This window comes from Pristis pectinata, chromosome X, assembly GCF_009764475.1.
Source record: "Pristis pectinata isolate sPriPec2 chromosome X, sPriPec2.1.pri, whole genome shotgun sequence".
Taxonomy (NCBI): domain Eukaryota; kingdom Metazoa; phylum Chordata; class Chondrichthyes; order Rhinopristiformes; family Pristidae; genus Pristis; species Pristis pectinata.
In genome coordinates, this window is record NC_067450.1 from 13411622 (window position 1) to 13436681 (window position 25060).

The 25060-nt window shown below is 45.0% G+C and overlaps 1 protein-coding gene and 1 long non-coding RNA gene across 3 annotated transcripts in view; one reads left to right on the forward strand and one right to left on the reverse strand.

The window, feature by feature from the left end:
• The window catches only part of csad (cysteine sulfinic acid decarboxylase), a 42405-nt gene extending 24848 nt beyond the window's left edge, over positions 1-17557 (reverse strand). For both annotated transcript variants that reach the window (XR_007955836.1, XM_052009716.1), the window contains exons 1-3: positions 17422-17557; positions 5224-5381; positions 1897-2023 (exon numbers count right to left, since the gene is read on the reverse strand). Coding sequence is in view for 1 of the 2 variants with exons in the window: in XM_052009716.1 (XP_051865676.1) it covers positions 1897-2023; positions 5224-5381; positions 17422-17461 (325 nt within the window). In the remaining variant the exon portion in view is untranslated. The remainder of the gene's footprint in view (positions 1-1896; positions 2024-5223; positions 5382-17421) is intronic.
• LOC127567055 (uncharacterized) overlaps positions 16970-25060 on the forward strand; it is a 30662-nt gene continuing 22571 nt past the window's right edge. The window contains exon 1 of the long non-coding RNA XR_007955837.1: positions 16970-17139. This is a non-coding gene — a long non-coding RNA (uncharacterized LOC127567055). The remainder of the gene's footprint in view (positions 17140-25060) is intronic.

Here is a 25060-nt window from a genome sequence, read left to right on the forward strand (position 1 = left end):
CAAGTCTGACTGACCACACATTTACACTGATCCCATTTTATTCTCCCCACATTCCCATCAACTCCCCCCAGATTCTACCCCTCACCCACACACTGGGGGCAAGTTACAGCCAATTAAATTACCAACCTACACAGCTTTGGGATGTGGGAGGAAACCAGAACATCTGGGGTGAAATGCAGTCACAGGGAAAATGTGTAAATTCCACACAGGCCGTGAAGCAGTGTTCACTCATAGTGGGGATGCAAAGTTGGCAGGTGGGGGAGGAGGGGACATTAGTGTATATCTGAAGAGTAGTGATACTAATGATCTACATGTGTGTGTACAGGGCAAGTGATACAGAACCTGAAGTAGTCAACAATGAGGCAGAAAACAAAAGTGCAGGAGGATAGAAACAGGCTGAAAATGGATAGCTTTATGGTAAAGCTAACAAAGTTATACATTATATACAAAGTTATAACAAAGCTAAGAGGGACCACAGGAGAGCAGAGAAAAAAAAAAGAGGCAGAACTTCAGCTGACTTCATAATTTGAGAGCGCAAAATTAAAGAGTCTAAAAGAGCAGCAAGTATACATAGGCTGTGCCCAAATGCAAATGGGTGGGTTGAGTATACAGGCTGTGGGATGATATTAGCTGGGTGGTTGAGTCCATTCCCCAGGAATCAACAAGATACTTGACAGCCAATCAGTGGTCACTCAGTCCATTTGTTAGCCATGTCCTAGTTCACGTAGCAATGAAAGTGACACTTCGAGACACAACAGACTGCAGATGCTGGAATCTGGAACAAAAACTACTGATAGAAATCAGTGGGTCAAGTAGCATCTGTGGAAGCAAAGGAATGGAAAAAGAATGCAAAGCAAAGGTGCAGCTAACAGAGACCTGGGGATAAGGATGGCAGAACAAATGGAGGTGGCATCTAAAAATATACAAAGGCAGGTGGTGTTGTTGATACCCAGTAGGTCAGGCAGCATCTTTCTTCATCATAACCTTTGATCAGGTCCTGACCTGATACCCTAACTCCGTTTCTCTCTCCACGGATGTTGCCTGATCTGCTGAATGGTTCCTGCATTTTCTGGTTTTTATTTCAGATTTCCAGTATCTGCCTTTTGTGTTGAATTAAAAACACATACATTCTTTTATCTCTGTACATACATCGATAATAGTTATAATAAAATCTTCACAAATAATTGGTCAGGCCATAGCTAGAACATTGTGTCCAATTTTAGGAAGGACATCAAAGTTTTGGAGATGGTGCAGATGAGATATACTGGAGTGGTCGAGCTATAGGAAGAGACCAAAGCAGCTGGGGCTGTTCCCCCTTAAAGCAGAGAAGGTCAAGAGAAGATTTAATAGGGGTGTTCAAACCACAAAGGTTTTAATAGAAAGGGTTTCCGTTGGTAGATTGATAACCCAAGAACACAGCAAATTGTTACAACCTTGAACAGTGCCTGAAACAGTGGTGGAAGCAGATTCAAACAGGAACTGGATCTACCAAAGTGTAGTCGTGGCCAGATGGCCTTGTCCTGTGCTGCAGCATTCCACCTTACTCAGTGTGAACATATGAGGACAGGAAAAGGCCACCTAGCCCATCAAGTCTGTAGCACGTCTCATGGATGAAACATCACAATTCAGCACCACTCATGCACCCACTCAGCAGCCATATATTTAAGGCAAGAAACCAGAAAACCCCATTGGAGGACCAGTGGGTCATAACATTAGTCATTGACCAACTATTTATCAACATAACAGCAAGCAGAAACTTCTGATATAATGGGTGGGATGGGGTAGAAAGAATTTTAGGGGTTTTTTAGGCTGTTAAACCTTTGTTTTCTCAAGTTTTAAAACAAACGAACAGACAGTGATCACTCAGGATACAATGGGCCCAACAAGATCACCTACTAGTTTTGACACTGTATCGGATGACATCTTGGCACCGCTCCAGCAGTTTCTCATGGGGTTCACCAGCATCAACCAAATCAAGATCAAGAAGTGCTCGCAGTTCATCAGGTTCCTTCCATTCACAGACCTAGAGAAAACCAAAGGCAAGAAATGACCACACTACAAAAGGATATTCTTCCAAGTCCCAGATTTATTGACAAAGGATTAAGACTGTGTAATGAACCATGGATTCCCCATCCTGGCAAATGATTTTAATGAACTCCTGTCCAAACCTTCCCTGGAATTGAACAAAGAAAAACAGAGGCCATTCTACCTCAAACACCAGGTCATCCAATGTGTATAAAATTTCCACTTGCTTTTCTGGGCTAATCTGGAATATTTCGAAGGGAAATCAGCGGTATCAGTGCATTTATCCACTTAAATGTTTTGTTTTATAAAATCACCAGCATTACAAGAGATTGTGCCCATCCAAACCTGGGCCATGGATATTAGGGGGACTGGCCTGTCACTGGCAGAAGGCACAGGTTGACAAACCTCTTAGTTCATCCTGTCATCAAGACCGAAGGCCATGGAACAAAAAAAAGCCTGGAACAGCACAGAGAGAGAATTGGTTAAGTAACAATGGAAGATTAGTTTTGGATTAGGGACTAAGAGGGGCAAAGTGTACAGTCAAGCTCGCTGGAGGTCAGTAAAAGGACTACTGCTTTCCTTTGAACTTGGGTGCAAAGGGCATAACTTCCAGATGGACAAAACTTGGAGGCATAGTTAACTATGTACAGGATCCCAATAGACTTTGAGGAGATATAGACAGACTGGTTTGAAAGGAAAAATAAGAAGCAACATGAATCAAAGGGCACAATTCTACAAGGGGTGCAGGAACAGGGATCAGGGGGTATACGTGTATAGTTTCATTGAAAGTTGAAGGGCAGGTTGAGAAAGTTTTTAAAAGTATACAGGATGCTGGGCTTTATAAATGAAAGCATAGGGTGCAAGAGCAAGGGATTCATGACACACTGGCTTGGCCACAACTGGAGTAATGAGTCTAGTTCTGGATGCCTCACTTTATGAAAGATGTAAAGACTTGAAGGTGTCGAAGAAAGTAGCAGTGGCACAGCAGGTAGGGCTGCTGTCTTATAGCTACAGCACCCAGAGTTGGATCCCAACCTCATGCTGCAAAGTTTGTACATTCTCCCTCTGGGTTTCTTCCCACATCCCAAAAGACATGCAGGTTAGTGGGTCAATTGGTTACTGTAAATTAGTGTGTGCGTGTGTGAGGGAGAGATATTAATGGACATGCAAGGAGAGAATAGGTTGCAAGAAAAAAAAAGTGGTGGAATGGAATTACTCCAAGACCAAGCATAGACATGATGGGCCAAATGGCCTATGTTGCAAGGATATACAAAGATATTTACTAAAATGCTTCAGGGCTCAGGAGGCAAGTTATGTGGATAGACTGGAGGAGTATTCCTGCCTGCAAAGCAGTTGAAGGGTTACAGCCAGATTCCATACAATCCCAGCAAGTAGAGACTGGCCTTGATACTCAAGAGGTATAGACCGCAGGTGAGCCTCTGTCACTGCACAGCTTGGGAGAAGATATTCCAAGAAGGTAAAAGTAGTAAACAGCCCCGATGCAGGGTTTTGGCCCGAGATGTCAACAATTCCTTTCCTCCCACAGATGCCGCTCGACCTGCTGAGTTCCTCCTGCAGATTGTTTGTTGCTCCAGATTCCAGCATCTGCAATCTCTGGTGTCTCCTATAGAAGACCCTAATAAGGAGAGGGCAAAGCTCGACCTACTCTTGGGAAACAGGGCAGAGTAAGTGACTGAGGAGTCAGTAGGGGAGTGACCATAGTTTAAATTAGATATGGAAAGGGACAAATCTGGTCCACAAGCCAAGTTCTAAATCAAGGCAGGGCAAATTTTGATAGTATTAGTCAGGAACTTGCAAGAGTTGATGGCAGTAGGTTGTTTGCAGGTACAGGGACATCTGGCAAGTGGGAGGTTTTTAAAAAGTGAAATAACGAGAGTTCAGGTCTGCATGTTCCTGATAGAGTGAAGGGCAAGGCTGGCAGGGGTAGGGAACCCTGGATGATGACGGTTATTGAGGCTCTGGTCAGGAAAAAGGAGGCATGGGTCAGGTACAGGCAGCTACCTAGCTAATGTTGTGCCTTTAAGAAGGCCTGCAAAGAGAAACTTGGGAACTATAGACCAGTAAGCAACATCTGTGGTAGGCAAGTTACTGGAGGGGATTCTGAAGGATAAGATATACATGCATTTGGAAAGACAGAAGTTGATCAGCGATAGTCAGCATGGATGTGTGTGTGGAAGATCATGTCTCGCGAATTTGATTGAGTTTTTTTGAAGAAGTAACCAAGAAGGTCGATGAGGGCAGGGCGGTAGACGTGGTCTATATGGGCTTCAGCAAGGCCTTTGATAAGGTTACGCATGGTCAGTTGCTGTGGAAATTTACATTGCATGGGATCCAGGGAGAGCTGTCTAATTGGATACAGAATTGGTTTAACAGTAGGAAACAGAGGGTGATGGTGGAAGGTTGTTTCTCGGACGGAGGCTGTGACCAGTGGTGTTCCCCAGGGCTCAGTGCTGGGCCCATTGTTATTGGTCATCTATATCAATAATTTGGAGGAGAATGTACAAGGCATGGTTTGTACGTTTGCAGATGACTCTGAAATAGGTGGCATCATGGACATTGAAGGTGATCAAAAATTACAGAGGGATCTTGATCAGCTGGGTAAATGGGCCAAGGAATGACAAATGCAGTTTAAGTCAGATAAGTGCGAGGTATTACATTTTGGGAATACAAATGAGGGTAGGACTTTCACAGTAAACGGTGGGGCCCCAGGGAATGTTGTAGAACAGAGGGACCGAGTACAGGTACATGGTTCCCTCTAAGTAGCATCATAGGTAGATGGTGGTGAAGACAGCTTTTGGAATGCTGGCCTTCATTAATCAGGACACCGTGTATGAAAGATGGGATGTTATGTTGCAGTTGTACAAGATGTTGGTGAGGCCGCATTTGGAATATGGTGGTCAGTTTTGGTCACCCTGCCAGAGGAAATGGTTGAGGCAGGTACATTAACATTTAAAAGACATTTAGACAGGTACATGGATAGGAAAGGTTTAGAGGGATATGGGCCAGATGTAGGCAAATGGGACTGGCTTAGATGGGCATCTTGTTTGGCATGGACTGGTTGTGCCAAAGGGCCTGTTTCTGTACTTTATGACTATGACAGTAAGAAACACTCATCTGCCTGAGCATTAGGTGCCAAATCACCAATTTTGGAAAAATATAAACTGAAACCGCTCCTACCTGTTCGCTGGCATCTGTCCCCTTTCTGATGGCCTCTTCCAGAATGATCTGAAAAGCATCTTGTACAAATTGTTCTCCTCCTTTTGAGTCATTCAGTGGTCCATCGAGCAATACTCCATCCACAGTAATGGGGTGCTTTCTCCGTGTTCCATGGAGGTCTGAGGAGACAACAATGGGAAGGCTTTTTTTTAAGAAAAGAAAGGAACAAACAGGATGGAAAACAGCAGCTGCAAAGTGTGTTCATCGACAAGGTAATTTGATAGCACTGCAGTTTAAAACTCCTGCATGGGCCGTCCACAGAACCTGCAGCAAGTCAGATTACATTTCTCGCCCTTTAGCCCAGTTTCTCTGTGCCAGTGAGTCCACCCGACAAGAACACTGGGACCAACGGTCTCCCTTCTCAAACAATGAGGCAAAACTGGAGGGGATGAAGCAGAGGGAAACTGGAGTCATTAGAGGAAGAAATAACAGACTGAGACCGAAGGGAGGAATGGACAGTGAACAATTGTGCATTCTCAGAACAATTCCTCAGCTGCGAGACTGACACTCCAGGAGGCCATGTGACCCAGCAAACACACAGCAGCACCTTGCAAAAGCAATCTGATTAGTTCCATTCCACTGCCCTGCTACTTTTCGCTCAAGTATATGAATTGGCTTCCACCACCCCTTCAGGTAATCAATTCCAGATCATGATTCCTCGGTATCATTTTTCACTGTTTGCCGATCTTTGCTGTCCACAGGCAAGTTACCAGATGACCAGAGGACAGAAGATGTGGTACTTTTATTCAGAAGCAGCAGGGATAAGTAATTACAGACCTGTTAGTCTAACATCAGTGGTGGGGAAGTAATGGGAATAGTTCTGAGGAACAGGTTTAATCTACACTTGAGGGGCAGGGATTGGATCAGGGATGGTCAGCAAGGAATTGTTGGTTGGAGATCCTGAAGATGTAACTAATATAGACTTGATATAGATTTCAGCAAGGCCTTTGATAAGGTCCACATGGTAGACTGTTACAAAAGGTTAGAGCCCATGGGATTCAAGGCAAATTGGCTTGGTAATAGGAGAGAGTGATGATGTAGGATGCCTTTGATTGGAAGCTTGTAACCAGTGATGCACCACAGCAATTGGTGCTGGGACCCTTGCTGTTACTTGGTAGAGAAATGGCAGTTGGAATTTAATCCTGATAAAAACAAGGTGAAGCACTTTGGGAGGATTACTCACCTTGGCATAGCTCTCAACTCTACTTTCCAAAAGTCTATGGGACACAGGCGAGGAGGTGGAGGACCCACCAGTTACCCCAGATCTGGCTGGACAACACACCACCAAGCCCTGTTCTCGTCTCTATTCCTGCGTCATCCTGGACTGCAAAGATGAACCCCCCAGCAGCTTCTCCACTAAAAACCATTTTAGAGGAGTCTCCTCTCCTCCACTTGCATCTGCAACAGCAAGCTCGAAGAGCTATTAGACTTCTAAGATCAAGACCCACCCATTGCCTCTTACCTACTTTCCCATAGCCTGTCAGACCAAATTTCAAGCTATCCCTCACTGGTCCCAAACTCACATTGCCCATTCCCTCCCCCCACGCTCTCTTCAAACTCATCTTTCCCATTAGACCCACCTCCTTCTCCCACTGAACAGCTGACCACCAAAACTTCCTGCACTGACCGCATCCCCCCCCCCCCCCACGATAATCAATATAGTTAGGAGTTAACCCCTTCTGGCACCATCCCCTTCAAAGCTGTTATCAGCCCCTTCTTCAAAAAGCAGCCTTTGACCCCGCAGTTCCATCTCCACTCCCCCCTCCCTCTGCAGGCAAATCATAATGCTGCTATCTAAAATGCGCCCATCTTTCCGAAAACTCCTCATTTGAACCTCTTCAAATCAGGCTTCTTCCCATTCCCACAGGCCTGAAACAGCTCTCAAAAAGACTAATCAATGTCTCATTTAACTATGAGAAAGGTAGTCAGTCCCTCAACATCTCCAGCCTCGACACAGCTGACCACACGATCCTCAGAGCACCTGCTGGGTGCCCAGCTGGGCAGGACATCACCCCTTGACTTGATCCCTCACTATCCTAACTAATGTAGCGGAGGGTGGGTGAGGGAAAGGCAGATCCCCTTTGAAGAACTTTTTGAAGTGCAACCACAGTTCCAGTGCAGAAAATCTAGCAGTCAATTTACACAGAGCAAGCTCCCACATACAGCAATCTGATAACAAGTCTCAAAAAAAAGGGTAGCAATTCACGACAGACAAGAAATTTCTTCAGCCAGAGGACAATGAATCTTTGGAATTCTCTACCAAGGCAGCTGTAGAGGCTCAATTGCTGAGCACATTCAATACAGGCTGGTAGATTTTTTGATATCACGGTAATCAAAGGGACATGGGCAAGTGCTGAGGTAAAAGATCAGTCACAATCAGATTGAATGAAATAGTCGCAAGAGGCTGAACAGCCTACTCCTGCTTCTATTTTTTTTTAGGTTTTTCGAGATATTCCCATAAAATAGAATAACTGAAGCTATTTTTTTTTGTCAGGAAAGAATGAGGGATAAGTATTGGCCAGATCACCTGCCCCACTATTCTCTGCAACAGTGTGGGAGCTTTTATAAACACTTGAGACCGCCACCCCTTACAGTGCAAATCACGAAATGCTCCGATGTTGTAGGACCTCAGCCGTCCTGGCACCAAGGAGCTGGCTCAACTACACCCCCCTACCACCAGGGCAATACCAGCACCACCCCAGAGTAGCCATGGGCACCAACTCAATATTTTCACCAATGATGTGGGTACAGAGCAACAGTAGGATTTCAATCATTTGGACAGACCTGGTAGCAGTGCTTGACAATCTAATTTAGAAATGCTCCATTTTGATCTGAGAGAGAAGGAGAACAGAGCAGACAACCACTCCACATTGCACTTTCATCATTGCTTTAGGAAAACAGTTTCAAAGGTCGAGCTGGGTACATTTTTCCCCCCCAGCATCTATGTTAAACACAGTTTTACCACACACACTAGTCCATTATAAAACCAAGTAAATAAGACAAAACTTATCAGTGCTCATACAAATCAGCATCAGGATTACTTACAAGTGAAATATAAACTACATTGTCATGACAACTTGGATGACGCTTGCATAGATACTGGCAAATAGGCCGACTTCAATCCTGTAAATAATGTTAACACCCCATTGACAAAGATGCAAATGTCAGCAATCTTTAGTGCATTTGGCTAGACAGGGTTGAACACGCTTTAAACAGGGTCACCTCAATGCAATGAAAGTTGAAGTGCCTATTTCTTCGGGACACAAGAGACTGCAGATGCTGGAATCTGGAACAAAAACTACTGATGGAAATCAGTGGGTCAAGCAGCATCTATGGAAGCAAAGGAATGGTCAACATTTCAGGTTGAGACCCTGATTCGGTAACACTGCTCCCAGGTTTTCTTTACAAGTGCCCCTGAGGCCCCAGTGCAAATCTAATCAACAAGCTGAGATTTCAGTTCTTCCTTCTCCCCCTTCCATTAGTGTGAAACACAAAAGGAAGATGCAAGCACAAACCTGAAATTTGAAACTACATGATAAAACACAACCGTTATATTTAGCCATTGTTAAAATAGGTTAAAAGAGAGCTTAACGGAAATAATTATCGTGGTAGTCTATCTTCTGCTCTTTGGTTTCACACCACCATTTAAGGTGTTGAAATTCTGTACTGTGCAAATTGTTTAAATGGGTACCTGGTGTGATTTATTCTGGCTCTCTCAAATGGGTGAGCACAGATTACAGCTGCTTGATTATGGGGTATTGACAGGGTGGTGGGAGCAGTAAGTAAGGTTTCTTAGCACCAATCTATTAAATAATTGGCATTGAAGGGATTAAACTGAGCACTCGGATTACACAAGCACCTAGCAGATCCAACAAGGGGTACATGAAGACTAGTCTACTCAACACACCAGAGGAACTCACCAACATTTCTTCAACAGAATCTCAAACCCATAACCTCTATCATCTGAAGATCAAGGGCAGCTGGCAAGCTCCACTATCTGCAGTTTCCCCATCCCGATTGGAAATACAGACACCAATCCTTCATTGTTGCTGGGTCAAACTCAGGAAAATCCCTACAAAACAGCACCCTGGGAGCACCTGCATCACAAGGATTGCAGCAGTTCAAGGCAGCAGCTCAAGGCAGCAGCTCATCACCACCTTCTGAAGGGCAATTAGGGTGGGCAAGAAATACTGGTCTTGCCAGCAACACCCACATCCCATAAATTAAACTACCATAATATAAATAGATTCAGTCCTATGAATATTGAATCACCCTGTCAAGCAAGGCTCAAGGCAGGGAAATGCCCAATATCATAAACTACCTGCAACTCTCACTTATGGGGCAGCAGTTGCTGGTCGTCTTAACTGCAGATCAGGAGGCTGTGGGGCTATTAACATTTGCATCTCATCCATCTTGGATATCCTAGTCTCTCCCCAACCCTGGTCATTTCCCTGGAGTAAACACCCATCCCCACTCAAGTTCAAGGGATGTAAACTTAAGTGATTCAGTTTGAGAAACAGGGAGCACACACTCCTTGACAAAGTTCTCCCTCAGCTAACACCAAAAACAGAGCAGTTTGTCATTTATCCAGTTGCTATTTGTGGAATGGTACATTTAAAAAAAAAACTCCCTCAGTGCTTTTTTGGCCTCTGCACAGAAAGACTGCCCACCCTTGTTAATTTCAACTGCATCATGCTGCCTCTCCACCAGCTTCACTATCCTTGGAGGGCAGGCACGGTAGTGTAGCGGTTAGCGTAACGCTTTACAGCGCCAGCAACCTGGGTTCAATTCTGGCCACTGTCTGTAAGGAGTTTGTACGTTCTCCCCATATCTGTGTGGGTTTCCTCCGGGTGCTCCAGTTTCCTCCCACGTTCCAAAGACATACAGGTTAGGAAGTTGTGGGCATGCTATGTTGGTGCCAGAAGCGTGGCGACACTTGCGGGCTGTCCCCAGCACACTCTACACAAAAGATGCATTTCACTGTGTTTCGATGTACATGTGACTAATAAAGGTATCTTATCTCCCAAAAATCTTTCCTTCCATACCAATTGTTCCGAAACTTCACTTTGGCCTTCCCACCCTGATGCTTTACCCATCCCTAATCACTCCCTTGTATCCTTCTCTACCCATAATCATCTCCCAAACAAATTTCTTTTCTTTGTGCAAAATAGGGACACAAGAAAATAGTAGACCACTCAGCCCCTCATGCCTACCCCACCATTTATTATCATGGCTGATCTGCCCAGATTTCATCTCCTCCTCCTGTGCCTATTCTCCATAGCCCTCAACCGCCCCATCTTTCAAAAACTGTCTATTTCCTCCTTAAATTCCCTCCAGTGATCCGGCCTCCACAACCCTCTAGGGCAGGGAATTCCAAGGAGTCACCACCCTCTGTGAGAAGTTCCTACATACCTCAGTTTGAAATGACCACCCCCTAATCCTGTAACTACGTCCCCTCTTTCGAGACTCTCCCACTCATGGAAACATCTCCACATCTACCCTGCCATGCCCCTTTAGGTTTTGTGTGTTTCAATAAGATCACCCCTCATTCTTCTCAACTGTCAAGAACACAGACCCAACTTCTTTAGCCGCACATGCAAAACAAACTCGGCCTCACTTTCCCTAACAGTTGTACCTTTCACCTAACCATCAACTTGGTCCTCTAGTTATCGTAACTTCGTGAACATTAAGCAGCCCGGTCACTCTTAATGACCCCTGCATACAAACTCCAGACCTCTGTTTCTGTAGCAACACACAAAACATTGGAGGAACTTAGTGGGTCGGGCAGCATCTATGGAGGGAGATTACCAGTCAACATTTTGGGTCGAGACCCTTCATCAAGACAGAAAAAAATGGAGGGTAGATAACCAATATAAAGAGGTGGGGGGGGGGGGGGGGGAAGAGGGGAGCAAGAGCTGGTGGGTGATAGGCAGATGAGGGAGGGAGGAGAGTGGGAATGATGTCAGAAGCTGGGAGGTGATAGGTGGAAGTGACAAGGGGCTGAAGAAGATGAAATTTGATAGGAGAGGACAGTGGACCGTGGAATAGAGGGAAGGAAGTCAGGAGGGGAACCAGAGGGAGGAATGAGGGGGTGATGGGCAGATGGAGGGGTTGGGGGAGGGAAGGAGGAGAAAAAAAGAGGGGAGTAGTTACTGGAATTTAGAGAATTTGATGTCGATGCCATCAGGTTGGAGACTACCCAGGCAGAATACGAGGTATTGTTCCTCTGCGTCCAGCCTCAATTAGGCAGTAGAGGGGGCCGTGGACAGACATGTCAGTGTGGGAATGGGAAGTGGAATTAAAATGGCTGGCCACCAGGAGATCCCGGCTGGTACAGCGGATGCAGCAAAGGTGCTTGATGGAGCAATCCGATCTGTGTCGGGTCTCATCGATGCAGAGGAAGCCACACCAGGAGCACCGGATGCAGTAAATGACCCCAATGGAGTCACACCCGAAGGACCGCCTCACCTGGAAGGACCGTCTGGGGGCCCTGAGTGGTGATGAGGGAGGTGATGTAGGTACAGGTGTAACATTTGAGACGGTTGCAGGGATAAGTACCTGGAGGGTCATCAGTGGGGAGGGACAAGGGGACAAGGGAGTCACAGAGAGAGCGATCCCTGTGGAAAGTGGCGGGGCAGGGGGGGAAGATGTGTCTGGTGGTGAGATCCCGTTGGAGAATATGTTTGATCCGTAGACTTGTGGGGTGGTAGGTGAGGATGTCTTTGGGGGGGGGGGGGCGGGGGGGGGGAGGAAGAAAAGGGAAAGAAGAGAGGAAAATGGGGGGGAGGGGGGAGAGACAGATATATGGGAAATAGAAGAGATATGGGTGAGGGCTCCATTGATAGCAGCAAGGGGGATTTTCTGGGGGAAAAAAAAGAGGATATCTTGGAGGGGTAGGCCTCATCACAAGAACAGAGAAAAGGGAATAGCATCCTTACAAATGACAGGGTGGGAAGAGATGTAGTCAAGGTAACTGTGGGAGTCAGTGGGTTTGTAGAAGATGTCTGTGGTTAATCTGTCTCCAGAGATGGAGACAGAGAGATCCAGAAAGGGAAGAGAGGTGTTGGAGACGGACCAAGTGAACCTGAGGGCAGGGTGGAAGTTGGAGGCGAAGTTGATGAAATTGCTGAGCTCAGCACGGGTGCAGGAAGCAGCACCAATGCAGTCATCAGTGTAGCAGAGAAAGAGTTGGGGGGCGTTACCGGTGTAGGCTTGGAACATAGACTGTTGCACGTGGCCGACGAAGAGGCAGGCATAGCTGGGGCCCACGTGAGTGCCCATGGCTACACCTTTGGTCTGAAGAAAGTGGGAGGAGCCGAAAGGGAAGTTGTTGAGGGTGAGTCCTAGTTCTGCCAGACGGTGGAGAGTGGTGGTGGAGAGGAACTGGTTGGGTCTGTTGTCAAGAAAGAAGTGGAGAGCCTTAAGGCTTTCCTTAAGTGTACAGGGACTGGATGTCCATGGTGAAAAGAGCACAATATGCATATGTGAAGATGATGAAGCTAGGAGGGAAAGTGAACTATGGGATTTGGGCTATAGAGAGGATATTAATAGACTTATTAGAGAGAGGCTGGTGGAGTGGGTAGATAGGTGACAGACGAAACTTAATGCTGAAAAATGTTTAGTGTTACATTCTGGTGGGAAGAATGAGAAGGGGGCATGATTCTGAAAGGTTTACAGAAACTGAGGTGGAGACCAGAGCCCCCACCGCCGCTGGTTCCCGCCCTGGCTACATCCAGGCCGAGATCGCTCGTGCTGTCGCTGGGTCCTACTGCCTCTCTGCTTCCACAACCACTCCCCACCTACCCCTGGTCTCACATGCCTCCCCCTATCCCTCATCCCCCTTTACTGCTCTGGGCCCTCCTCTTTTTACCACACCGTTTCCCGTAACTCCTCCAACCTCGCCTGAATCCAGCTCCATCCCTTGCCATGTCCTCAATATCCCCTCTAATCTTCCCCTCTCTGAGGCTGAACATTCTGTCCTCAGCAGGGGCCTTGCCTTCATCCCCGTGCCCGTACCTCAATGAGTTCCGCGCCCGTGACGCCGAGCTCTTCTTCTGTCGCCTCCATCTCCGGGCCTACTTCTTCAGCAAGGATCCCCCAACCCACACCACTGTGACCCCTTCTCCTGGTGGAGGAGAGGAACTGGTTGGGTCTGTCGTCAAGAAAGAAGTGGAGAGCCGGACGGAGTGAAGGTGCTTGACAAAGCCGTCACCCAATCTGCGTCGGGTCTCACCGACGTATGGGAGGACTGGTCACAGGCTTCCAATCACAAAAGCAACTTTCCACCATCACCGCCTCCTGTTGCCAAGCCAATTTTAAATCCAATACACAAACTAGCCTTGGATTCCATGGGCTCTAAGCATTTACAGCAGCCTTCCACATGGGACCTTGTCAAAAGGTTTACACAGAGGATCAGATGAAAAGGGGTTAACTTGAATGAAAGAGAGCACCAGAAGGACAGACACACTGGGGGAGTGCAAATGCAGTGGATGAACAGTTAAAAATTCTTCAGGAGAGAGTTAAGATCTACACAAGAAACAACAGGTTGAAAACACAGCTCAGCCTCAAGATGTCATGATCTGAATGATTATTGCTTCTAGACATTCACAAGAAATGAGCAACCTCTCTTCCCTAAACAAACCAGACATGTGAAATGGAAGTGCTGGTCATTTGAAAGGATCCTCAAAATGTTAAGGAGAGTAGCGAGACCATGGAGTCAATAAACAGCAAGAAAGGGCCAGAAATGGGATTGTCTTGTGCTGCACTGGGCCCATGAGGAGTTGATGCATGTTGGAAGCAGGCTATTGTGTATTCAAAGAAACAGACCATTTAGTCTCCATTCCTTTCAATGCAAGTAACAGAACTGATTCAGAGCAAACTTGGGATTAACTGTACACCAATATCATGGTACTCTGCAGTCAGAGTCAAAATAGGAAGATATTTCTGACCCACTGTTACGGACTCAGTGAAAGTCCCTTTAAGATAGAGAGTGTGTGTGTATGTGTGTGTGGGGCGTGCTTACGTCAATAGAAGATAAAGCACGTAATGACGTGGTTGAAGAAGTTAGAAGAAGGAGAGAGAGAGAGAAGGGAGAGAGACACCAGCCTGCTTGTTTTCTCTATCGATGAATGAGAAACAATAACTGTGTTTGCCACTGAAATCCATGTATGGAAGTTGGAAGTAATCCGGTGGAGTTCACTTTGTTGCTGACCTGTAGAAGGAAACAGGTATTTGTGTGTGGACGACCACGGTTCGGATGCTTTTCGGGGTGAGGAAGTCACTACCGAGTAAACACTGAAGTGTCGTTTGGGTTCCATCATGGAACATTTGGATTTCGTATTTACTCTCCCTATGTTTCTCTACATCTACATCTTATCTTCAGACAACGGTGGTTGTTGAAGAAGCCCTTGCTCATGTTTCACCTTATGGCTTGCGGAACTGAACTTTAAGAACCATTCCGGAACTGGGAGTTTTGGACTTTGTCACACACACACACACGACGAGTTTAGTTTTGGGGTTAACGTTCGAGGTTTAACATTTTTGAATTCTAACATACTAACATTTTTTTAAACTTTTATTTTACGTATTATCATAAGTAGTGATTAATAAAATAGTTTTTAACACTGAATCATGCTCAGTGTGTTTCTTTTGTTGCTGGTTTGTGACACCACTCTAACTTCAGTTAACAGCCCAAGTGGACTGTGAAAAACTGTCAGAAGGCTATAACAAGTTCCACATGAAAGGCTGTTGGATAAACTAAAAGCTATTGAGATTCAAGCTGAACTGCAAGAATAGGTAATAAACTGCCGAGGGTAGGAAATAATATGGTATAGTCTAACTAGTAGCATTTACCTATATAAATGTTCAGTTATGACTTTGCTCCTAGAATTGTACCCTAAAAGACAAAGCAGCCTCAGTACCATGTCAGTCAGGTGTCAAACACAAACCCTATTCCGAACTTGATCATGGGAAGCGATTACCAGATGGATAGAAAATTCAAGGATGTGTTCAAAGTTTCCTTGAAAAAAAATGCAATATCCCCACTGACTCAAGGGAATCCCTCACTCATAACCACTCAAATGGAGTATTGAGAAGCAAGTGAATGCATCAGGGGCACATAGAAACCTCACACAAGTGGCAGGAGGAGAGCACCACCTCAAACTACCCACCCTTGCAGCCCAACCAGTCCATGCCAACCACGGTACCCACCCAGCTAGTCCCACTTTCCTGTGTTTGGCCCATATCCCTCTAAGCCCTACCCCTCTATGTACTTCTTAAATGATACTATCGTACCTGTCTCAACCACTTCCTCTGGCAGCTCGTTCCATACACTCACCACCCTCTGCATGAAAAAGTTGCCCCTCAGGTCCCTTTTAAATTTTTCCCCTCTCACCCTAAACCTATGCCCCCTAGCTTTGGACTCCCCTACCCTGGGGAAAAGACTGTTACCGTCCACCTTATCTCTGCCTCTCATAATGTTACTCATTTCTATCAGGTCGCCCCTCATTCTCCTGCGCTCCAAGGAATAAAGACCTAGCCTGGCCAACCTCTCCCTGTAACTCAGGCCCACTAGTCCTGGCAACATCCTTGTAAATCCTCTCCGCACCCGTTACTGTTTAACCACATCTTTCCTATAACAGGGTGACCAAAACTGTACTCAGTACTCCAAGTGCGGCCTCACCAATGATTTGCACAACTGCGACATAACGTCCCAACTCCTGAACTCAGTGCCCTGACTGATGAAGGCCAGCGTGCTAAATGCCTTTTTCACCACCCTACCTACCTGTGACACCGCTTTCAATGTACTAGGCACTTGTACTCCTAGGTCCCTCTGTTCCATTACACTCCCTAGTGCCCTACCATTCACAGTACAAGTCCTACACTGGTTTGACTTTCCAAATTGCATCACCTCACACTTATCTGTCCAGAAATCCATTTGCCACTCCTCGGCACACTGCCCAAACTGATCAAGATCCCCTGTAATCTACGATAACCTTCTTCACTATCAACACCTAATTTTGTGTCATCTGCAAACTTACTGATCAAGCCTTGTGTATTCGCATCCAAATCATTTGTATAAATAATGAATAACAAGGGTCCCAACACCGACCCCTGCAGCACACCACTACTCACCGGCCTCCATTCCGAGAAACCACCTCCCACCACCACCCTCTGCTTCCTACCTCCGAGCCAATATTGAATCCACCTATCTCACTCTCCTTGGGTCCCATGGGACCTCACCTTCCAGACCAGCCTACCGTGCAGGACCTTGTCCAAGGCCTTGCTAAAGTCCAAATAGACAACATCCACTATTAATGCTTGTTTAAGATTCAAAATGTAAACCGATAGGATCGTTACCAAAGTCAAGAATTAGAAGATTGGAGAAGTTCGAACTTTAGCAGCAGTAAAGCTACATCGCAGGAAAGGACATTCGGCCCAACTGGTCAGTGGTAGTGTTTATTCTTGCCAGCGTCCTCTTCACTTCCAGTCTCCCCGGAGGGGACTGAGCCGTTACAGGACTTCAGGCGCCCCACCAGGCAATCTCTCCATTTGACCCTCATGAGCTGAGCGTCGGCCCGGATTGATGTTGGGATGATCTGTTCGGGGAATGGCCCATGTTGAAGTTCCTAAAATGATCACCTCAGCCCCAAATGCCTGACCCCCTCTCAGTCGGCAACCCCCAAAGAGAAAGCGAGAAGCTCACCGCGGAGGGGCCAACTGGCGACGCCCAATCAGCTCCCCAGACCATTGAAGGCGCTTCGTCCGGCTTCATCCGCCCATCGGTCAGCGCCCTGAGGCCGGCTTCCCGCCCTCGGGCAGCGGGCATGGCAGGATCAGAGAGGCGCCTCGCCCACCGTGAAGAGCAAGAATAAACAGGTAAGGTTTGTAAAACACAGCACTTGATCCAACAGCACCCAGTCGCAGCTGCCCACTGTCTCCGCTCATGAGCCTGGACTTGGAGCGGCTCAGTGATTGAGGCGGCGGAAGAGCTCCCCCCACCCCACCTAGACATTTTAACCATCCTTCTTCACCTTCTTACAACCACCTCTACAAATAACAACTGTTTACAAATAACATTCTCCAACAGCATCTTTAAAAACTAACAGCCAAGTTGGGATTCAAACTAGAAGTGTATCTGGAAAACCAGTAAAAAGTTACCGTTGTTACTTGGCTTCTTTTTTTCTTGGCTAGTTGCCATGCTGAAGATAAAAATGCCGTTGTATATTACAGATGACCTTAAAATCCGTTTCGCAACTCTAACGCGCAGCTAACAAGCCTCCGCTCTGAGTCTGAGAACCCAGTGGCACCTCACGGCAAATACAATCCCGCCTCCATTTGCTTCTCTCCCAATCATCGGCTTCACCCGTCGCGTCCCTTCCTCGCCAGCCCACCAATCCGCTATGGGGTTAACCCATCAAGAACAAATTCAACAAAGACATTGCTAACTTGGAATGAAAACAGTGAGCTCCCGATCAGAATAAATCAGATCAACTGAAATGAGTCATATAGTCATAATGCCCTTCACCATCCATGTTGGCCATCAAGTACCAATCCCATTCCCCAGCACTTGGTCCATAGCCTTCTCTGCCTTGGTGATTCAAATGCTTGTCTAGATGTTGTTACACGCTGTGAGGGTCTCTGCCTCCACCACCCCCTCAGGCAGTGCGTTCCAGATTCCAGCCCCCCGTCTGGAGGAAAAAATCCCCCCTCAGACCCCCTCTAAACCTGTTACCCTTCGCCCAAAACTGATGTTCTCTTGTCTTAGACACCTGTGCCACAGGAACAAGTTTCTCACTATCTACTCTATCTATCCCCTTCATAATTGTGTACCCCTCTATCAGGTCCCCACTCAGACCCAGCCTCTCCGGTCTCTCCCCATAACTGAAACACTCTGTCCCAGGCAACACCCTGGTGAATCCCCTCTGCACCCTCTCCAGTGCAGTCACATCCTTCCTGTAGTGTGGTGACCAGAACTGTACACAGTGCTCCAGCTGTGGTCTGACCAATGGTTTGTAAAGTTGTAAGGTGACATCCCAGCCCTTATATTCAAGATGTATTGATCTGAGCATAAAGTATGGTTTCCAAGGGATGAAAAGTCATACCTTTCACAATCCTTTAATATTCCACTTTTAACCAACCGACATGAGCATTAAAGTCACGCAAGGTTATTTCATAGTTATTCTTAAAAACTTTACTTAATTCCATATTAATACCCTGTCCATCGGTATAGGAATCCTCTAAACTAATCCCTGCAATGTTTTCAGCCCTATGTTACCTTTTATCTCCATCCGTACTTATCTTGCTTCTTGATCCTCTGAGTCAAGACTCTTAATCAGTACTAATCTTATTTCATCCACTATCATCAGGGTTCTTTCTCTTGATAGTTTGTGCAGCAACACCTATCCACTATTCATTTTGTTGTTACAAGCTCCTGTTTTTGAAGGTTGTCCACACCAGGTTTAATTATTGATCCTAAATTGTGATCTTCCCTGAAATGGTCCTTTGAATGTCCGCTTTATCAGTCCCCACATTGCACTGGAGGATATTATTTGACCTGGCATTTTTACACCATTTTTTCCATCAATAGTAATGCAACACTCATCAATCTGATTGACATATACTTGGTAATCTTCCTCAGATTTCTATTCTGTGGTTTGTTTCATGTTGTACTGTGCTCCACTTTCTCTGAGTTGTTGGTTTGTTCTCAAATGGAGAATGATCTGACTGTATTGCCCTTTCCAATCAACCTGTGAGCACCAACCTGTTTCTCTTATTTTGCAATAAGATTCACTTTGAATCCCCATGTAAAACAAACTAGACTATTTTATTAAAAGTGAGAAAAGAAGATCTGTAAAGGGAATCTAGCTATGTAAATCACCAAATTGCACAGGTCTGAAAAGCAGTCAAAAAGGCTAATGGGATGTTGGCCCTTATCTCAGGACGGCTGGAATACAAAGAAGAGGAGGTATGGCTTTGGATGCACAGGAGCTTGGACAACCCTATCTGAAGGGCTGCATTTAGCATTGGATGGGGTGCAGTACAAAGTCACCAGAATAATATCAAGGTGTAGCAAATTATAGATTCAGGAATAATTTGAGTCAAATGCTTTCACTAGAATGGCAACATAGTCTGAAGTTATATGGAGTTAGGATGGATATATAGACTTAATATAGAAATCTAGCTGAATGATGTAGCAGACTTATTAACAAGATGGCCTCTTCTTTTTCCTGTGAAATAACGTTTTAATGATACTCTAAACCAAACAATAGAGGAATGTTAGGTAAGGATTAATTGTTTTGTCTTGATATCTGCAAATGTGAAACTGCTATTGATTTATACCGCTACTTTAGTAATATCGACCTTCAGTCTTTGTTGATCAGGAAAGTGTGTCAGTAATAATCTTTAAAGTGTTAAACCAAGATTGGCTTGATTTTGGTTTCAGGATAAAATAATCACCTGAACGATGAGGGAATTAAAGATGTGCAACTGTATCCTTGCTCTTAAGGAATTATGATTAAAGATAGTAATCATTATTGTATCAGAAACAACTGGACGCATATCATCTTTTTAATTAGGGTTTATATAGAGACAGGAACTTGGAATGATAATTAATTGATTACTTTTATAGTTTAAGGTAGTATGAATGGCAGAATTATGCATAATAAGAGAAAAACTACTGACAAATAACAGAGCAATGGAGTTGTATTATCAGTGCAATGGAGAGAGAGCATATTGAAACTATTAACTATACATCAATAAGGGACAAGTGCAATTGAATTATTTTGGCATGTCATGTTTTGACAAATGATAGAATGCAAAATGTGTGGATTTCCACAAAGAGAAATATCAGGATGTGGGAAAAAAAGTACCTCTTTGTATAGATGTCTTGGATTTGAAAAAACATCTGATCCATCTATATACGAAGCTAGGAAATGTCAATGTTCAAATCTCCATTTGGCTATGATCTGTAAGCAACATCTAGTGAGTGTATGCTAAGTGTACTGCATGCTTAATAAGCTATGAACAAAGGCCCGGTTCTAAACATTTTATTAATACAAGAAGCAGATATAACATTTGATCAAACAAAATTCTTAAACAGTTCAGTACCCAAACCTGAATGGAATATTCCAGATGGACCCTAATTAGAGATCTATACTGCTGTGGCATAACTGCTTCACTTCCTTAGAGATAAAGTGCCAAAATTGCATAAGATTGTACGATTGCAGTTGGTGAGTTCATATGTGGCTGCAATATCTCACCATGAAAATATTCTGACTTAACATTCTCAGCTCACACTCGTGTGCATTTAAATGTGCCTGCTAGAATTTTGCCCACTTAATCCTTATCTTGTACTATTCCCTATCTTTGTACTGCTGAACAAATTGATAGATTTTTGTTAGCTGCCAATGTGGGAACCGCAGGAAGTGCTTGACAGTGAGTGGGTCGACTATGAGGTGGTGCGCTGCTCCTGCCGTTTGCGCAAGGTCTCTGTGTGCTCATGACACATGGGCTCAATGTTCTCAATCCCATCCAAAATGCTCCTTCTCCACTTTTGGCGGTCATGGGCCAGAGATTCCCAGGCATCAGTGGGGATGTCGCATTTTTTCAAGAAAGCTTTGAGCACATCCTTGGTGTCTAACAAAGGTGCATCATTGCTCAGACACATTTTTCCAGTCTTTTCCACTGCAATGCTCCACCCCACTTCCAACAATCTAACACTGGAGTGAAAGTAATCTTCAGGACTAATGGGAAACGGTTCAACGTATGGCCCCTACACTCCAGAACCAAGGTCACTCTGACCTCAATAGTTGAGCACGACTACACAGACAATGCTTGTGTTTCTGCATGTTCAGAGGCTGAGCTCCAAGTCAGCCCTACAGGACTTACCTGGCCAGATTCAGAGGGCCAGTGGTTGACCCTCTCACCCAGGATTTATCTGCTGAGGTGCACCAATGCCTCAGCGGCAAGTAGGCCTGAGGAAACGTAATACTGAAGCCCCACCCTCTGACAGCCTTTGACAGGACACAGCTTCACCTCCTGTCAAAGCTGAGAGGCGTTTTTAGCAATTTTTAAATGTTTCTTATCAGAGACATTTAAAAACTGTTAAGATGATTTCAATAATAAAAAAAAATTACAATCATTTGTAAAGGGTTTCATTACAAACATATTAAAACACCAAGAAATAATTGAAGACGCTAAAACAAAATAAGAAAAAAAATGATTAACATTTTTATCCTCTGAATCTCTAGGATAGGAATCCAAATTTCAACAATGGGGGATTCTAATCATACATATATCACTCCTTTTTATATGGTATATTTATAACCTGCACAGATTTAGGAACAGTTGAATTATTAGGCTGGAGAAATATACTAGTTGCTATCACAACTGAAGAAGTGACTAAATTGCGCACACTCTTGTGTTATGCCCAGTGCCTGTGGCAGTGCTCACTTTTGACCCTTGTAGATTTGCAACTCCAGGTTGAAGAAGCTTTCAAGTGAAGCCACATTTTTCAGGAGTACCTTTATAAACTACTAGATGCAAACGGATTTGTGTACTGGCAATTGCTGCTGTCTCCCTCTAGAAAGTCCACATTACCCACCTATGGCATTTGCTGCCCTCAATGGCCCTCTTGCAGAAAATCCAGGGGATTTTCCAACTGCAGTGTCTCCACTACCTCTCCCCCACTCCACCCCCAAATCTCTCAGAGATTGGCTAGCAGGAACCAATTTTCTGAATGCTGAGCATGTTTTCAGTTATTTCATAGCACCATTATTATCACCCAATGAGCAGACTATCAGGGATTATCAATATTGACAGATGCAACCAAAGAGGAATTTGGCTTGTACACACAGATACCTTTTCCTGCATGAATGGCCAATCATCAGGAAGAACCTTCATCTCATTTGTTTGTGCAGTTCAGACATGCCTGCAATGCGTAATGAACAGGATTGTGAAATAATGTCAACCCATGGAATTCAGCAGTTGAAGAAGATCACAACTTCAGATCTCTAAAGGAACAAGTAGGAAAGGACAATCTATTACCAGTAACCCCCACATCCCAAACATTAAGGATTTTTTAGAAGATTACTTTCAAAGGTTCTTCAGGCCCTAGAAGTTTCAGCACCAAAAAGATTTCACTGAATAGATACTGCAGGAAATAAACCCACAACCATTTAAAATGAATGGCAAAACAAGGTCTTGCTGTGTTCACTCGCATGTAATTATACATAGAATCATAGAGTGATAGAGCACAGACACAGGCCCTTTTAATGAGCCAAGTCTTACTAACTGTGGTCAGTGGTAACTTTCAGTCAGTCCCAGCTCAGTCGCAGACTGTAATTTTGAGTGTCAGATGCCTGCAAATCTGTCACAGCTCCATCACTGGACTCCATGAGGGATCCAACAGTGGAGCCAGTATTAGTGGGATTCCCAGGCATTTATCCACTACCCAAGCAGGTATCCCACTGTCTGAGTGCTGGAAAATGGGATGAGTAAGCTCGGTACCCTACAGACAGTGTGGGCCAAAGGGCTTGTTTCTGTGACCTATGACTCTATGTATAATTACATATGACTGAACACAGTGATACTTTGTTTTGCATTATGTTTTAATGTTTGTGGATTTGGACTGTTTGAAAGGATGGTGGAAATAACTTCCAGAGTAATGTTCAAAGAGAACTGTTTAACATAAAGGGCTCTGGGGAAAGAACAGGGAAAGGTATAAATTGGCTAATTCTACTAAAGATCCACTGGGCTAACTGGCTCCTTCTGTGCTGTTTCTATGATTCTAAGCACTTCTTTATGTAAGATGAGTTTGCTTACAGTCCTCATTGTGAAATAGCTCTGAGCACATCTCGGAAGTGACAGCAGCATTATGCATCTATAGACCTTCTGATACATCTATGGAGATAACATAGAAACAAATAGTAGCAGGAGTAGGCCATTCAGCCCCTCGAACCTGCTGTACCATTCAATATGACCATGGCTGATCATCCACATCCAGTCCCCTGTTCCACCTTTCTCCCTGTATCCCTTGGTCCCTCCAGCCCCAAGAACAACATCTAACTCCTTCCTGAATATATTTAATGGTTTGTCTTCAACTGCTTTCTGTGGTGGAGAGTTCCACAGATTCACCACTCCCTGGGAGAAGAAATTTCTCCTTGTCTCAGTCCTAGCTGACTACCCCTTATCCTTACACTGTGATCCCTGGTCCTGAACTCCCCACCCCCCCCCCCTCCGCCCCCCACCATCGGGAACATCCTTCCTGCATCTAACCTGTTCAGCCCCATTAGAATTTTGTTGGTTTCTGAGGTCAACTCTCACTCCAATAAACTCCAGTGACTATAAGTCTACTTGACCCAATCTCTCGTCATCCGTCACTCCTGCCATCCCAGGGGTCAGTCTGGTGAACCTTCACTCAACTCCCTCTAGATACGGAGACTAAAACTGCACACAGTACTCAAGGTGCAGTCTCACCAAGGCCCTGTACAAGATATCCCCACTCCTATACTCGAATCCTCTCACTGTGAAGACCACCATTTGCTTCCTTAACTGCCTGCTATATCTACATATTCACCTTCAAAGACTGGTGCACAAGGACACCCAGGTCTCGTTGTATCTCCCCCTTCCCCAATCTATCACTGTACAGATAATAATCTGCTTCCTGCTGTTGTCACCAGAGTGGATCACCTCACATTGATCCACATTGTCTGCCATGTATCCCCCCACTCCCTCAACCTGTCCAATCAACCCGGAGCTTCTCGACATCCTCCTCCCACCAGCTTCGTGTCTCCAAACCTGGGGAGATATTGCATTTAATTCCCTCATCTAGATCATTGATGCATATTGTGAGTAGCTGGGGTCCCAACATTATCCCTTGCTCCACAACTGTGCTCCAGAAATTCCTCCTCTGTAGTACTATTGGTCATTTTCTTTGCCCAATCCGTATGTAGATTGAAGTCACCCATAATTATAGTTGTACCCTTATCACGTGTGTCTATGGTTTCCTGCTTAATACCGTCCCTTGCATCAGCACTACTGTTTGGGGTCTATATACAACCCCCATATACAACTTCACTAACGTGTCCACCCTTGGTGTTCCTCCCATACAGATTCCACATCAGGTTTCCCAGAGCTAAATCCTTCCTCACTGTTGTACTGACACCCTGTTTTACTAACAACACCACTCCACCTCCTTCACCTGTCTGCCCTGTCCCCCCTGAACACTGAGTTCAGTTCTCATCCCTGGCCACCCTGCATCATGTCTCTGTGACCACAACTATATCCTATCCAGGTACATCTATTTGCACTGTTAATTCCTCTACCTCATGGTGAATACCCTGTGTGTTGAGATGTTATCCCAATTTTAAGTTCCCACTCCTGCCTGCTGCAAAATCACACAGTGCCACAGATTAATTCTGTTAAAAAGCGTTTATTAGCAGTATACTGCGGGAGAATTCTCCTCAAACTCTCATGTAGAGTCTTTATCAGAGGTCTCCACAATACTGAGGGGCAGACATTAATTTATACAGTTCTTGTCACACACTTAAACAATGCAGCTACACCAATTTCAATTGGGGACCCTAAGATTCAAAGACAACCATCACACTCATTGTTTAAGACAAACCTTACACTTATTGTTTAATACAAACCTCACACTCATTGTTTTAAGACAAACTTCACACTCATTGTTTTAAGACAAACTTCACACTCATTGTTTTAAGACAAACTTCACACTCATTGTTTAGGACAACCACCTGGTCTTGAGTCAGGGGCTTGCTGTGTGTGGTATTTTTTC